This window comes from Eremomyces bilateralis (assembly GCF_010015585.1).
Source record: "Eremomyces bilateralis CBS 781.70 unplaced genomic scaffold P152scaffold_26, whole genome shotgun sequence".
Lineage (NCBI taxonomy): Eukaryota > Fungi > Ascomycota > Dothideomycetes > Eremomycetales > Eremomycetaceae > Eremomyces > Eremomyces bilateralis.
Genome location: NW_022985092.1, coordinates 139,600 through 155,467, shown reverse-complemented (window position 1 = coordinate 155,467; position 15,868 = coordinate 139,600). Strand labels below are relative to the sequence as shown.

At 55.9% G+C, this 15,868-nt stretch overlaps 5 protein-coding genes across 5 annotated transcripts; 2 read left to right on the top strand and 3 right to left on the bottom strand.

Annotated features, from left to right (window-relative positions):
• Nucleotides 1-21: 21 nt before the first annotated feature.
• Nucleotides 22-3,470, bottom strand: P152DRAFT_461685 (DNase I-like protein). The gene has a single exon (XM_033680179.1). It carries the CDS (start codon nucleotides 3,322-3,324, stop codon nucleotides 163-165), a length of 3,162 nt encoding a protein of 1,053 aa, XP_033530897.1. The 5' UTR covers nucleotides 3,325-3,470; the 3' UTR covers nucleotides 22-162.
• A 161-nt stretch (nucleotides 3,471-3,631) lies between these two features.
• Nucleotides 3,632-5,069, top strand: P152DRAFT_461684 (PH domain-like protein). The gene has a single exon (XM_033680178.1). It carries the CDS (start codon nucleotides 3,775-3,777, stop codon nucleotides 4,888-4,890), a length of 1,116 nt encoding a protein of 371 aa, XP_033530896.1. The 5' UTR covers nucleotides 3,632-3,774; the 3' UTR covers nucleotides 4,891-5,069.
• An 84-nt stretch (nucleotides 5,070-5,153) lies between these two features.
• On the bottom strand, nucleotides 5,154-9,277 carry P152DRAFT_442178 (uncharacterized protein; the record flags this gene model as incomplete). Its single annotated transcript, XM_033677733.1, has 3 exons — nucleotides 7,323-9,277; nucleotides 7,020-7,100; nucleotides 5,154-6,970 (listed from the first exon to the last, which is right to left on the bottom strand). Exons 1-3 carry the CDS (start codon nucleotides 8,932-8,934, stop codon nucleotides 5,154-5,156), a joined length of 3,510 nt encoding a protein of 1,169 aa, XP_033530895.1. The 5' UTR covers nucleotides 8,935-9,277.
• A 363-nt stretch (nucleotides 9,278-9,640) lies between these two features.
• On the top strand, nucleotides 9,641-10,348 carry P152DRAFT_377158 (uncharacterized protein; the record flags this gene model as incomplete). The annotated part of the gene is made up of 1 exon (XM_033675645.1): nucleotides 9,641-10,348. A coding segment is annotated over one exon (708 nt), but the record flags the coding sequence as incomplete, so codon positions are not given.
• A 381-nt stretch (nucleotides 10,349-10,729) lies between these two features.
• Nucleotides 10,730-12,104, bottom strand: P152DRAFT_167481 (uncharacterized protein). Its single transcript, XM_033674061.1, has one exon. It carries the CDS (start codon nucleotides 11,743-11,745, stop codon nucleotides 11,047-11,049), a length of 699 nt encoding a protein of 232 aa, XP_033530893.1. The 5' UTR covers nucleotides 11,746-12,104; the 3' UTR covers nucleotides 10,730-11,046.
• Nucleotides 12,105-15,868: the final 3,764 nt, after the last annotated feature.

Sequence of the window (15,868 nt, the reverse complement as noted above, 5' to 3'; positions counted from 1 at the left end):
TAAAAGCATGTATAGCTCTCAATGTCGAGCAAGGTCATTTATCCGCTAGATGATAATACGGGATAATCAATAAGTCAAAGCCTATTTCAAAACTAAACATGGGGGTGTCATGTTATCCAGGAAGATAGCCCTACTGTCCTTGAACGCTCCTGGGAGCACCGCTCAGCCTCTCAGGAACGTCTCGATGAACCTTGCCTTCCGCTCATGGCTAGACTTGTGCTTTGCATTGCTAGCCATCGTCGAAGGCCTCACCACCGCCTCTGCGAATATCGTCGCATAGTTGAGTTCCATCAGCTGCTTTCTCGCCTCAACCGGGTCCGCGCTCAGCGTCTTCCTCCGCCGACTCACCCTCGGGCTCGCGGGGAGCTCGATCGGGTGTGGCAACGCCCTATGACGGCTTTTGGACGCGGAGACGACTTCCGAGATGATGCGTGAGAGCATGGTGGTCAGGAGGAAGAACGAGGCGTTGTGGATCGGCGCCTCGGCCAGTCTCTCGAGGAACGAGGCGCGGTCCTCCTCGAGGCTGCGGTGTTTCTTTGCCTTCTCGTGGGAGATCATGGTGAGTTCCAGGGCCTCCCACCGCGACGTGGTGACGAGACCGTCATCCATGCTTCGAAGGAAGGTAAGGAGCGCATCAGCTAGGCATTCAGCCTTGCGAATCGATGTGTCCTCCAGCGAGAAGGCCTTCTCAAAGCCATGATCGCAATCCACGGCATCCTGAATCTTCCACAAGATCTCCTTCCTCTTCTCCTCGTCCTGGAAGGTCCAGGAGTCCTCATGGAACGGCCACGCCGCATTCTCGATCCACGGTGCCACATCGTCTGTGCCTGCAATCATATCAAACTCAGCCAGCGACCGCTGGATCATGTGTTCTAGCGCCTCCGTCAGCCGGAATAATTCGCGAGGTGTCGACCACTTTACCCCCGGGGGATCCGTCGCGGGTGCCGACCCGGAGCCGCCGGACGCGGACGCTCCGCTTGACCGCGACGACTTGGAGCTGCCGCTGCCGTGCGGTTTCTGGCGCTGGAGCTTGCGCACGCCGCCTTCGGGGATGCGGATGAGCTTGTCCACGGTGGAGCCGAGACTGGAGCGGAGCCAGTGGCCGTGGATGGGGAGGAAGTGGTCGCGGCCGTTCTCAACGCGGAGAATGAGCACGTCGTCCAGAGTGGCGGTGTGGTTGTTGAGGGCCTTGACGAGATCCGTGTTGTCCACGCGGAGGATCAGGACCACGGTTGTGGCTTCGCCGGGTTCTAGAAGGTAAGTTTTCAGTCCTAGGCCGTTTCTGACGGCCGAAGCAGGGGGATTAGGTTCCGGGTCACGGTCGAATCCAATAACAAGCCAGGGGGGTGTACTACCTCTGGATTGCCCTTCCGCCACGGCTCGATCGACGAACGAGATCCGCGCAGGAACTTGCCCCGTATTGGCAACGGTGAGTTGGCGTCTCCGCAATTGCCCATACCGGACCTTTCCAAAGTTTATGCTATCGGCGTTTTGTGGATTAGTATCCGAGAGTTCCTCATCCTCGTTGTCGCCCGAGGAGGGGTCGGTTAAGACGGTCACCGTCGGTCGTCCCTCGTTTTCAGCCCTATCCAACTCCCGAGCGACTTCCTGGTGGACCTTGGCTTTCAGTTCTGGTATGACCGAGTCGTATTTGATCAAAAAGATGGCTTCGAGCGGCTTGTGGTCAGAGGACAATACTCGTTGATGCGAGCCGTATGCCTCAAGCGTAATCGTATCTTCAAAGCCTTCTCTCGTCATCACCCGCTCCATGGCCAAGCCAGCGTCCTCATCGTAACTGCCCGCATCTCCGTCCGCATCAGGGTCGTAGTCCCAAAGAACACCTTCATCTGCGGAAGTGTCGTCGACACCACGAGATTTCATCTCCTCGTCCCGCTTCTTTGACTCCTGTTCCTCTTTAATTTGGGAGTCGTAGTCGAGCTTTGATTTCCTGGTACGATAGACGACCCGGTCGCACCAACTAGGACATCTCCTTTTCTCGCTGGAGTCGAAATCCCCGACAGTGCCCACATCATACTTGTACGTTGGCAGAAATCTGATTGGCCCCTCTTTCCAACCGTCGTGAAACGCTTTTCTTGCCTTCATCTGCAGCTGAAGCTCGTCATGAGGCAGTAAAGAGGCGAGCGTGGCTTGGAGCGAAGATGGATCGAGATCATGGGGAATCTCCAGGGCTGAATCCTGTTTCTCGTCGCTGCGGGGCTCGCCAGCGATCCCAACCGTAGAGAGCTTAGAAGATAGTCGAGCGCGGGATTTGGGCCGGTCTCCGGATCCCAGGTTCCGGATATCCTCTTCGTTCTTGGAGGCGTCGTACTTCCCCAAATCGTACTCATTTCGCGTGTGAAGCATCAGAAGCCTCCGGACGTCTTCGCCAGGCGTGCCGTCCAGTCGATAGTTAAAGTCGCCAAAGCAGAATGCAAAATCTTCGTCGCCGATCGATTCGGCATTGGTATGCTGAAAGCCAAAAACGTCGTCAATGGGATCAAAACGCGTCCGACTCATAACCTGGCCAAAGTCCCAGTTCCTGCGCTCCAAGGCAGCGCCATCAGCGCCAGCTGCAAGATGACAATTGATGAAAACCAGTCGAGTAGTTTCTCCAAGAACCAATCGGGCAGTAACGGCACCTTTGTTGCCCATGTATCCCATCAGTCCGGTCCCCACCGATGTGGTGCTGATGGACTTTAGCTCCGGCGCCACGTCAGGAGCTGCGTATATCAAGAGAAGAAGGCCAATCAGCTGCTGCTCTGCCACCAGTTCGTATCCAGCCGGTAGCCCGGCCTCGATGGCACTCTTGAACTTGTTCGCCGGACCGGGGTCGGTATACGGTCGAATGTTTTCCGTGGGACTGGCGACATCCACGACCTCCTGCAAGCCAAGGACGTAAAGCCCAACTTCATCCCCTCTGGGGGGAACGCCGTCGTCGTTCCTCGGCACGGTTGACTCTTTCTGCGTCCTTCGAAGCTCTTGGTTGACCACATTCTCGACCTCCGGGCCGTTTTCTGAATGGCTTCCATGCTCTTCCCGTGAAGTCGTGGCAGACAGGCCGCCTAATGATTCCGTGACTCCTTTTCCGTCGATAAACCAGTCCCCAAGATCTTGCTCCGTGCCTTTCAAGGCAGCTACGTTCCACGAGCCGACGCGGATACGCAGAGATCGCGGTCGCACGAACTCATGGCGTCTGGCGTACACGCCTTCGGCCAAACTCTGTTGGTTGGGCGTCGCTGCTGAGTCTTGACCGTTTCCTGGGAAAGCTCCTGGTAGCGAACTCGACACGTCGTCTGCTCCGGGGGGTTGATCGGCCGAAGACATCTGTGCTTCCTCCCCGGCTGTTATCGGACCGTCTGGCTAAACATGGAATGCTTTATAAATGCAAACTTAAAACAATGAATTAAAACTCTTCCACTGCTGTGCTGGATGCTAAGAGTTGCACTGAATGTAACCTAAGGGTATATATTGGAACTGTTGTCACGCCCCGAGTCCTCGTGCCATCCGGATGTCTATGACGATCTCGACCCGATAGGGCTGCACCGCCACATATGATCAGCATGCACCGCCACAGTATCTCGCTCTATATCAGATATGCCATCTATGATACTTCAGTTACAACTCAACTGTATGGTGTTGATCCAAATCTACAAGACCGCAGAAGTTTGAACGAATAGACGGGCTGTTATAACAGTGAAGCCTTTCCAGAGCTTGTGAAGAATTCCAATCGTTTACTGATCGAGTCTCTCCCTTCTATCCCTCTACCACTTCACAATGCCTCGCAAACAACCACGCAACCGACCACCCTCCCAACACGTCCTAACCGTCCCTACCGATTACGAAACTGATGAAGCCACCTTCTCTGATGCAATAAACATGTCTGGTGCCCCTCGAGGACCTCTGACCACTTCCGCCCTAAACCTCGTGGTCATCCGCCGACACAACCCCTCCATTGTCTCTATCCTCGCCATCGCCCCATACGCCGTCGTGTACACCTTCAACACCGCCTCCCAAGAATGGGAGAAATCCAACGTCGAAGGATCAATGTTCATCGTCGCCCTGGAAGGAACCCCCGCCGCCCCCGAGCGATTCGCCGTCATGATCCTCAACCGGCGCGGGCTAGATAATTTCTTCACCGAGCTGTTCAGCCCCGACGACGTGGATGACACGGAGGAGTACATCATCCTGCAAACCGAGGCGCCCGACGGCGTGGGGAACCCCGGCGTGCCGATCATCTACGGTCTCTGGATCTTCTCCGAGAGCGGCGGCGCCACGCAGAACGCGGTCATCGACCGGGCCACGATCGCGAAGCTCATCGGCGAATGCGCCGAGCGGACGAAGGAGAGCAGGAGAGTTGCGGCGGCCGCGGCGCCTCAAGTACCGGAAGAACACCAGCACCATGTGCACGCCGAGATCGCGCAGGCGGAAGCGAACCTGAACGATTCCGAAGACCCGACCTCCGCGCCTATGGGCCGGCAGATCTCCCTCCGCCAACTCTTCGGCCACCAGAGAGAGGTGGACAGCGGCTGGAGCGTGCATCACCACGAGACGAACAGCAACCCCCTGCAGCCTCCCACGCAATCCTATCAACAACCACCACCGCTAGCCGTGCCGCGGAACAAACCACCGACCGCCCAACATCCTCCCGCACCCCCGTTTCCACACCACCAACCTCCGCAACCGACGGCGAACGCATTAGAAGCGACGCGGAGCGAGATGCAGTTTGCACCGACGCCGGAGATGGAGTTCTTCCAGACGGCGAAACCGTTCACCCCGCCTGTGCCGCCGGCGAACGGGGCCGGGCCGACGCCGGGACAGGGGCAGCAGAACGCGTTGTTGGATTTGTTCAAGAATGCACAGGTGAGAAGGGAGTCGTCGGGAGGGTTCTAGGGAGGGGGATTTCGGTTGTATTCGCTTAGCGAGGATGATGTATACCCCGAATGGAGTTTCAGGCTGGGTTGAAACGGCGCATGGGATCGAAACGCTGTATGATTAGGTTATGCAAGGACGCGTAGGACGGGCGGTTATATGAGATGAGCTCAATTTCGACGTGAATGCAAAAGTAATCAATAGCGAAAGGTATCCGCTGTATGAACACGGCCTGCTCCTCTCGGCTCAACCACACAGGTTCCAACCTCGTACACTCTCCAACCCTACTCCCACCCCACCCAATCCCTCCCCACCACCCTCCACACCTTCACCTCCCCACTCCGCAAATCCCCCACCCGCCAACTCTCCGCTCGAACCTTCCCCTTCTTCCCCTCCGCCACCTGCTCGTACCCGCGCACCTTCTTCTTCGTCCCATCCCACTCTATCACCACCGCCGCATGCAACCCTCCCATCCCCACCTCCGCCGTGTACTTCGCGTGCATCGCCCCATGCTTTCCTTGGAATTTCGCGTTGCGGAACGTGATGATGTCGCCCGGCCGGATCTCGTCCGACTGCGCGACCGACGAGTTCGCGAGGTTCGTGTAGATGGGTACGCCGAACGAGCGCGCGCCGATCGGCGGGAGCGCTGTGGCATGGGGTCGGAAGAGCTCGTAGATGAGTGCGAGGGGGGTCCCGTCGCCGATGAGGGCGTTGGCTTTGTGGGCGACGTCGTCGGCGATCTTGGCGCCGAAGGTGGCGTGGGCGGCTTCGAGGGCGTCTTGGCGGGGTGGGGGCGGGGGCGGGTCGTGGCGTTGGTCGAGGCGGCAGTCGGGGGCGTGGGCGACATTGTAGCGGGTGGAGATGGTGGTCTGGCTGTAGTCGGGGTAGAGGACGAAGATGTCGCGGGAGGCGATGGTCTTGTCGCCTCGCTGGGCAGTGGAGCGCTCGCCGTGTTCAATTAGGACGTCGCGGCGGGTTTGCAGGCTGGGGGGGAGGCCGTTCGGGTGGGAGTACCACAGCGTGGCGCGGTCCAGATCGACGTCGCGGGCCATGTAGCTCTGGTCGTGGGATTGACGCGACACGTCAGTGGACTTGCGGGAATGGGAAGGAGGCTGCTCGATATCTTGTGATGGACGTGGTGCGGCTCGACTCGAGCTCCTTCCGGGCGCGGCTGGCACCGCTGCCGGGGGAGGCGGAGCGTGGCCCTGTGGCAGATGTGGTATCGGGTGCTGGTGGACGGGAGGTGATTGAGGAGGTGGAGGTGGAGGGCGGTCTACGGACTTGCGAGGCGGGGGTGCTCCATACAGGTCATCCTCGTCGTCCTCTTCACGCGGAGTTGCTTGCGGAGCTGGTGGAGGAGGCGGACCGACAGGCGCGGGAGGAGGGGCGGCCCGAGAAGGAACCGGTCGGGATGTCGGTGACGTGTACTTGTACGGGTCATACTCCTCCTCTTCGGCAAGTGTATCCCGTGGCGGCGGAACTGGGGGCGGCGGGGCCCTGGGCCCGTCAACGGAGCGCCTTGGGGGTGCTTGTTGAGGCGGCGGCGGGGGGACAGCTCGATGAATAGGCGGAAGAGGAGGAGCCCCACGCGTGGAATTATCATCGGCTACGGTGCTGCCATCGATGCTTGGCTCTCGGATATGTGCTTTGAGAGCATCCTTATGCTTAGCGCCAGAAGCAATGTCAGTGTCATAGTCGCCTTCGTATTCACTCTCCCCTTCCACGCCATCTCCACCGGCGATCGATCGTGACAGGCTCTCGGATGTGCCTTGCCTGCTCGGAGGAGCTCCCGGAGGCGGAGGTGGTGGTGGCCTAGATGCCGTTGCACTAGGCATGCCGCCCATTGGGAACACTGGCACTCGTCCTGACCCTCCCGGTGAAGTCGGAGACATCGCAAGGGGACTGTGCACGGAAGTACGTTTTGGAGTCGACTGCCCCTGCGGCCTTGACGGCATAGGAGGTATGCTCGCCGTCGGGATGGGTGGGGGTGCTCCACGGAGAGGGAGACTATTATCTCCCGAGCTTTGAGGCATCTCGTCATCGGACTCGGAGCCTGCACTAGGGGATTGGATCAACGATCGCGGTGGCTCTATGGGCGTAGCTACACATCGTTAGCCACTGGAGTGTGCACCTAGTTTCGGTTAACATACCCTCTGCCTTCGGGCGATCGCTCGGCACCGGTGGTGGCGCCGGCCGTTCTTGAGTTGGGACTGGTGGTGGTGCACCGCGATCTATCCGAGGTCAGCATGTCACATCGCAAGAATAGATAAGAAATGTTCCCGAGCTCATAAACCCACTCAAAGTGTTCAACATCGTTGATTGAGCCGCATCACGGAGAAGAGCGCGTCGAGCGGACAACCTCCGCTCGATATAATTTCTCCGATCCGCCAACCGATGTGAGTGACTTCTCCTAGGATCCGATGTACTCATGGCCTGGATTGGGACGAGCGTACCTTGGGCGAGGGAGGGACGCGATGGCGGCTCTTCCTGAGCGATTGTTTCTGCGTCGTCGTCGTCGTCCTCGTCATGCGCGGGACTCGATTCAGACGGCTCCTCTGGAGCTCGGGGAGCACCCATTCCTGGAATGGGGATCATCGGAACCCTAGGTGCCGACGAGGGTGCGGGTGCGGGCTCAGCCTCCTCCTCTAGTATCTTTTCTGACGGTTTCTTCTTCTTGGGTGCTCCGGCAGGGGCCGGCATACCAAACATGCCAGCCATGCCCATGCCGCCGCTCAACTTCGCCATGCGTTCACGAAGCGCGAGTTGTCGTTGAGCTTCCTCATCCATATCGTCTTCCGTTGTATCCTCTTCATCTCCTACATCTGCTTGCTGGGCGGTTGCGGCAGGCTGCGGCACCTTTCCTGGAGCTTTGGGTTCCACTTCTTCGTCATCAAGGCCAGTCGAGGTTTCTCCCGCGTCTTCTGTAGTGTCACCAAGGCCGGACTGATCCGCGTCATTTCCGTCACTAACTGGTTCCCGATCGCGCGGTTCGCTCGGCTTTGAAGTCTTTGATGTCATCCGAGTGAGGGCGGGTTGATGGGCATGCTCATGAGGTTCGTCGGATGACATGGGAGCATCGGCCGAGGCGGTTGGTTCCGGCTCCACGCTGGTGGCTTGCGGTGTATCCTTGTCGTGTGATTCAACGCGCTTCTTGGGAGGCCGCTTAGGCTTCTCTTTCTGAGTGCTTTCGCTTCTCTTGGCGGCCTGCTCCATTTGTTGCTTCTGGAGCAACGCAATCCTCTCTTTCAGGCTCTGAGGCTTGGGAGCATCTTCGCCGCCCTCGTTTGCAGCATCCCCAACCAAGCCAGCCTTTTCCGCGATTTCTTGGTCTTGTGCCCGTCGCTCCGCAATTTCAGGATCTTCGTCTCTCTTGTACAACTTTTGTGTTGGGGCGTCACGGGGTGGCGGGACATATGCGTCTCGGCTTGGTGGAGGAGCAACAAACGGCTTCTTGATAAAGGTGGTGCTGGAAGATCCGCCGGGTTTGAACGGGGCAATTGGTGGAGCGGCAGTTTTGTTGAAAGCTGCGATGCGGTCTTTGAAGGCGTTCGATTTGGCTGCTACCGGTGGAGGTTTCTTTTCGACAGGTGGAGCTGGAGCCTCGGACTGAGTAGGGGCAGCAGGAACCGGCTTTGGTGCAGGAGCGGGTTCATATTTGATTTCAGGCTCCTCGCGTTGAGGAGATGCGAGAGGAACGGGGGCTGGTATTTCTTGGGGTGCTGCTACCGGCTCTTCTTTGACGGGTTCCGGTTTTGTAGCCAGAACGATCGGCGGCTCTGATGGCTCTTCGGGTGCTGGTGCCTTCTCAGGAACCGGTTCCGTCGGTTTGGGTCTGGATGCTCGGTTGGGTCGTGGAGGTGGCGCGGGTTCATATTTCTCGACGAAGTTTCTGGGAAACAGGCCGGATTTCTGCTCTCCGGAAGCATCGGCGTATTCGCCAACATACCAGTCGGCATCCTCCTCTTCGGTGACGGTGATGATCTGACCGTCTTTGAAATTCAGATCGTCATCGTGGGGTGAAGTGTATTCGTACACCGCCTTGACCTTGAACGGCGGGGACGTCATTACGACGGCGGATCAAACAGGAACGCTCCAAGAAGGAAGTAACGTAATACGGATGATTGAACAGGTCCAATTTCGGTAGAAACGACGCTTAAGGTGGAGAGCGTATCTGGAGAGGTTTGTTTGGAGACACTCTGGGGAGCCTGGAGACTCCAGCGGGGCAGTGTTGGTGTGTACGTCAGCAAAGATGGGAAGGAGCGGGCTGGAAAACAATCGATGGAACAGGACGATGGAAATTGATGAAGCAGAAGACCATCAAGGAGAAGTGGGAAATATTAAAGACCAGTCCAAGAGCGGATCGAGAGCATGAAGAGCTATGGACGAAAGAGAGGAGTGGTGAATTCGAGAGGGATGTAGAGGAGGAGGAAGCTTCTTAGAGTTGTTACTGTAGGCGAGAGAAGCCGGGATGAGTCTTGGCATTGTCGGTCCTTCAATGGAGTGTCGCAGTCAGTTTCACATCTGATATCAAACTCCAACTGCGGACTCTCCTCTAATAGTCTATTCGGTCCAATCGTCCACCCTGAACATCAATCATCCCACACCTTAAAGGCTTAACAGGCTTAACAGGCTTAACAGGATTAACGGGCTTAAAGGGCTTAAAAGGCTTAAAATTTAAATAGTTCCTGGTTCAATCATGGATCCTATGGCGTTGGATTCCATCCTCGACGCCCCTCCCGTTTCAAGAGGCAGCAATCTCGACCCTCAAGATGCAGAGGCGAAGAACAAACGTAACCGTGAAATCGCGGTCCACCATGCACGGCTGATCCAAGCCCAGAAGGATGCCGAGGCTCGCATCCTCGAGTCGATAGAAGAGCTGATTGAATTCCCGCTATCAAAAGACGCTGATCCGGCTAATCCTGCAGCTTCCGACCTTCAACGAATTCAGACGCTGCTCGCGGCCTTTCAACCCAGCGACTTCGATGACCTCCTCGAAGAACGACGCTGCGCGGACCTGTGTGCGTATGTGCTATGTCCTCGCCAACCGCGACGACAGCTAGGGGACTCGGAGTTTGATTTGGTGTGGGGTGTCGCAGACATGAAGATCCTTCCGCATCGAAACACGAAGCTCTGGTGCTCGCCGGAGTGCGCCAAGCGGGCGATATACATCAAAGTCCAACTGATCGAAGAGCCCGTCGCGTTCCGAAAATCTGGAGCCACGCCGCCTATCTCGATCCTGAAGGAAACATCCGGAGACGACCCGGTGGTTCCGGACATCAGGAAGCCAACAGCGGATCGGAATCCGGACTTGAGTCGTGCGTTGGCACAACTGGCTCTCGAACGGGGTGACAAGATCTCGTCCACTCGAGCAACCGACCTGATGCAGAGCGATATCGTCGAAAAGCCCGTCTCGGGAGCCCCCGCAGCGCCCACTCAACTGGCTGCTACCGGTTATGGATCGATAGAGGGGTACATACCCCTCGCTCACACGATGCCGTTGCGGTTGAAGTCCCCAGAGTCCGGTGTTGGGCAGAAGGGGTGAAAATGACTCTTCTACCGACATTTCCATTAAGATGGAAGCCCTCCGCCTCGCAGTCTATCGGTCATACTGGCCGATTCGACGCTTATCCAAGCATTCCTACTTCCTGCTGCAGCCATCAGCCTATCACAACAGCACAAGGCTACAGTTGGGGACACCAGGACGCTCGGAGGATAGAACATGACGCATCATAATATATAGCGCATTGGGAGGGAAGAAATTGAGCTTGGCCTTCCAATCCCAGAAGGGGCCTAAACGTATCGAATATTTCGGTATCAGCCTTCATCACGGATTTTCTCAAAGGAGATCGACTGAAACCAGCCGCGAAGTACCGACAAACATTGCCCTCTATTGTTGGAGATCGATGTGATCAGCGGCGTTGAGCACAAAGTGCTCAGCTGGAATCCAGGATCAAGAAATTGCAAGTTGCCACTTTATGAGTCTTTCAGATTCATGTACAAGAACAATGGCATTAGGTCTCCGGCAAAATATCTGCCGAATGAAACCGAAACAAGCAAACAGCCGACATGCTATGACCAATCCTTAGTCCTATACACCGAAATCGTGGTATCATTCCACGCTCTGCCCGACCCATGTCTACCGAAACAGACCCGAACGCCGATTCCCTTATGCATTCCTTATTTCGGTCCGTAGAACCAGTACTCCGTCGCATATTGCACCTGCACCCCCTCCGCCCCAATCCCCTCACACGTCTCTGGCGCCACCCCCCCGGCCGTCTCCACCCGATACACCACGCTCACCCGCCCATCATTCCCCGTCTCCCAATCCCCCACCAACCTTAACCAATCCACCGCCCCCCGATCCTCCGGCCCGGGACACGCCCCCTCCGGCGCCGGCACGTTCCCCCCCTTCTTCACCACCGCGCGCACCGGTACCGCCGCCCCGCTCAGATCGAAAATCGGCACCGTCGCCGCCACCCCGGGCGTCCCGTCGAAGAAATGCCGGCCGATCGGCGTCACCGCACTGCCAACGGCGCTAGGGAGGTCGTGCAGGCGCCCGGTCGTGGCGAAGCTGAGGGCGAGACCTGGGAGCCACTTGGTGGCGGCGGGGCCGATGAAGGAGGTGAAGAGGGGGGAGACGTCGTAGAGGTCGGCAACGGCGCCGAAGGGGGTGGGAGCGGTGGCGGAGGGGCTGCAGGTGTAGTTTTGGGTGCCGACGCCGAGGGTGACGTATTTGAGAGCGAGGGAGGAGTCGGGGGGGAGGAGGGCGGAGGGGGGGAGGGCGAGGCGGGAGAGGTCAGGGGTGGAGGGGCGGGCGGGGAAGGCGGTAGTGAGGGAGAGGAGGGAGAGGAGGGCGGTGGCGGTTGGGATGTGCATGGTGAAGGAGTGCTCAGTCGCGGTGGGACTGGCTTGAGGTCGTTGGAAGAGGATACGGTGTAGTGATATCGAAGGGTTATGATATAAGACTCAATGGATTTGTGTCTGCGATACCATAAAATGCTGAAGTGCAATTCCGAACAACTGCGGACGGCAAGAAGAGAACCAAGACCTTGAGAAAGGAATGTTATCTGAAGAACACTGGAACAGTGGAACGGGAAAGAGGTTGGACTCGGAGACGAGGCAAGATGGAATGGTATTGAGTGGATTACTAGATGATTGTGTAACTTCGTACCACAGGGTGAGCTATCCTTTATATCCATGGTGATTCTTGTCTTCCCAATTCCAACACCCCCGACAGCATGCCAGGGAGTCGCGACATCTGCAGACTTGCATATTACGCTGGGGCATATGCAGGCTTACCACCAACCTCGACAAGCGCGTGAGAATTGCAAAACGTGGAGGCGTGCACTATACACCGGAATTAGCATGCCATGATTCCATCTAGGCCTAGGAGCCCCGTCCACCGTCTGTGCAGACCCGGACGGATCAACTCATCATCAACCTAAGCCTCTCTGACACCTTGCCACCAAGCGGGTAGCGGTTCCGAACGCTGGCGGCAGCCGCAGCAGGTCCTCGAAGCTCCCAATTCAGGAATCGTGGCGGGAAACGATGGGGAGGGTGTTGGGTTGCGGGGGGGTGCGGAAGGACGCTCTCGTCATCTTGCCTGCTGAACCTGAAACGGGAAACGAAGAAGAAAAGAACGAGGGACGGCGGCGATGGAAACGTCGGAGAAGGGAAGGGATACGGGATACTGGAAGATCCAGGTATCCCCCGCCTTCGTGGACGGGGGTTCAATCAAAAGAAATGAGGACGGCGATATGAGGTATTGCGATTTGATTGCGATGCGGCGAGCAGGTTCAACTGTCCGTGACGAGAAAACCATGAGCGACGTTGGTCTGGATGTTGGTTAGACGACTTCTAGACGCCGTCCAGCCACCCAGAACTCAACATTTCTCGCATATCCCGGGACGTGCAGCAGGACTTCGGAAATGCAAACCTACCAGCGTGGAGCATTTCTGCCACCCAACGCCCCCAGACAGGGACTTAGGACTATCGTGTAACGGGCCAACGGCTCGAACAGATTACAGTATAGTGAGGACCGATCATCCGATCTGACGAGATGCCAGGCGGCCCAGGCCCCTAACGCATCTTCCATAAGACCAAAGCCCTGGTGCCGGCTGGTGGCCTTCAAAGCGCAGCAGAGTTAGAGTTCTCACCACAGACGACCCATCTTTAACGGCCGTCAGAACTCAAAAGTCAAAAATCTGAACTTACCATCCACAACAACGTGGCTCAAGCTCACTCTAAGCTTACCCGCACCGCCGGGAAGTTGACGCAATCCGCATGCCAATTCTTGACAAATCCACCTCATAATTGTTAATATCGACACCTGCCACCGGCGGTAATGGAAGGTGGTGGTCGGAGTGAGAGGGTCCTCGGACGCTAGAAGCTCGATCGAGTTGGTGCTAAATGTAGGCGCTTAAGTCGTGTATTCTCGGCTTGAGACTAGGGCATTGGCAAGCGCCCTTGTCGGCTTGATGCTAATCCCTTCCGTCGACATGGGGTTGTGTTGGGTGGCTTGAGAATAGTTGAGATGCGGACCAGGTGCTGTTGGAGCCTCCGGGGGCTTTTCCGAGGCGTGCAGCGAGCTTCGACGAGGTTCAAATTGGCGTCGTTGATCCGGAATGGAGCCTCTGGCTTCCAGACTCCAGGACGAAAAGAAGAAGGAAACCGAATTATGGAGGTGTTCGGTCCTTGCGATCATGGTGTCCTTCACATATCTGCTGTGGAAGAAATTGATACTCCGTCACGTTTGACACCTTCCTCCCGCCGACCTTAATGGAGCGGAGTAATTATTGTCTCGCCTAATTAAAAGCGGTGGAACACATTATTTCCACTACAGAGGTAACGTACGACAAAAAGAAAGTAATTGAGCGTTGTCAACGCCCTACTATGTAGGGATGTGCTTTCAGGGCACTGATATTTTCTTCCCTCCAGATGCAGGGGCAACACCCAAAGCTACAGCATATACTGAAGCTGACATGTTTCGACTCATGTTTCTCACAAGTACGTGTAACCTGCAGCTGTTCCATGTCGCCTGTCAAACATATTCTGACCTCCTATCTGCTCAGATAAATGTTCACTCTTTCCAAATATCATGCCATGTCACTGGCATCATTCCGTTGCCCTCTCCTGAAAGGGAAGCCTTTCGAAACATGTATTATCACTGATGCCAGCTTTCTGAAGTCTGCCCCCAGGGTTCTAGACCCTTCTCCTCCATCGAAGTTCCAAGACATCTACGAGAGCCGCCGTCCAAGCTGGTAGCTATGCAAAGAATAGCATAATGGACCCTGCAAGGACCACCCGTTCGATCAGGCAAGTCGATGCAAAAAAAGACCGTAAATAAGACCATATGCGGGCATCTGACATGGGTTTTTGTGGTCATCGAATAATAAAGACGAAGATGAGTACTACGTAGACGGTCCACCGGACTTAGCTAATAATAGCACTCCCGAATTGGAAATTCTGGAGGGCAAATTTGGAAGCAAATATGGACAGGATTTGGACTCGAGCCTCGATTTAAACTTATTAGCCACTGGGCAATTGATGCAAATTGCTTTCCTCGGGGACCCCCTGACTGCGCTCTGTTCGACTGATCACTGATGTTCGGCATGAACGCTGTGATTAGTCCAGTGGAGCGATGGACGAATATGCATCATAAATTCATAATGCTTGTCTATCGTCTAATGATTTGAATATTCGACAGATTGACACACAATTCCTTCGTGAAGAGCATTTCCAAAATTTTGGTGTTACGTGACCATTCTCCGCATTGGTTGACGTCCATAATTCCATATCGATTCTGCCCAACATTAGAGCTTGACGGGAAGGCAACGAGCTGGCTGTTCACATGCACTTGCGGTGGAGCCAGTGAACGTGGATAGCATGTATTCAAGCTCGTATAGAATTGTGCGGCATAACCTAAACCTTTCTAATACAGAAATAAAGCGTCAATGCCTCAAATTCTCCTCAAACGAGAAGTATAATGGACTGGCGCGGTGATTCAGTCTGTCCATATGTTTTTGGACAGATCTTCCAAGGAGAACGATGACATATCGACCGTGACGCATGTAGTTCATTCTCTGCCGAGACTCGAGTCGATATTAGTGAAGCCCAATATCGAGAAGACTTGTGGCTCTGTCCAACACGGGTATTTGTTAGATGGATACGGGCGCACGAGGTCGCCGAAGACCTCGTCGGTCGCAGAGCATAGATTCGAAGAACCCCATTGACTACCGGTAAACCCCGAGTCCTTCAATAGGCAGCAGGATGACATGTGAGGAGAATCTTCCAACTCCCGCGAGGTTAACTCCAGACTGGCGTTAAGACACCAGCGACGATTCATCCTGCCGGAGCCTCTAAGAACGTGTAGCCCAAGCAAGCTCGGCGATCGATTAAGCACACGAGCTTGTGGTATTGGTATGCGGATTGTGAAACGGCCAGATACGGAACGGGGTCGTTTCCCAAAATATATCCCGTGATCTCGCCGGCGTCTCCGCTCGGAGGCGACAATCCACTGCAGTATAGCCTATCGACCCACTGATGCATGCTTGACGTTTCGAGCGGTTCGTGACCAAGGGCGAGACGAGATTCTCGGTAGGGTTAGCAGGATTGGCCTTCATAGAGGAGGCAAGTCCTCCAATATCGAATCTGCGACGTCTATCCATGAGGAGCGACTCTGGGAGGTATGACCGAAACAGCGACGACTTCTTGAATGTCATGATTGATTTCATACCTTTGCAAGTTCCGATCAACACAGCGGACTGATGAGTTTATGTCTCGTTTCTTACCGATAAAGAGCCTTGCCAGTTTCGCACTGGCAGACTTAGCTAGACATTACGGGCTGACATAGATATTGAGTATGATATCCTATTGCGGCACGTGGCGATTGAATTCCCAATGTGTACCTCGGCTTACTTTCCATTAAGGATTCGATACGTGGCATACTTGCACCACCGTACCATTGAGGGTGTCGCTATCACGGTGCAGCTTGGAGAAA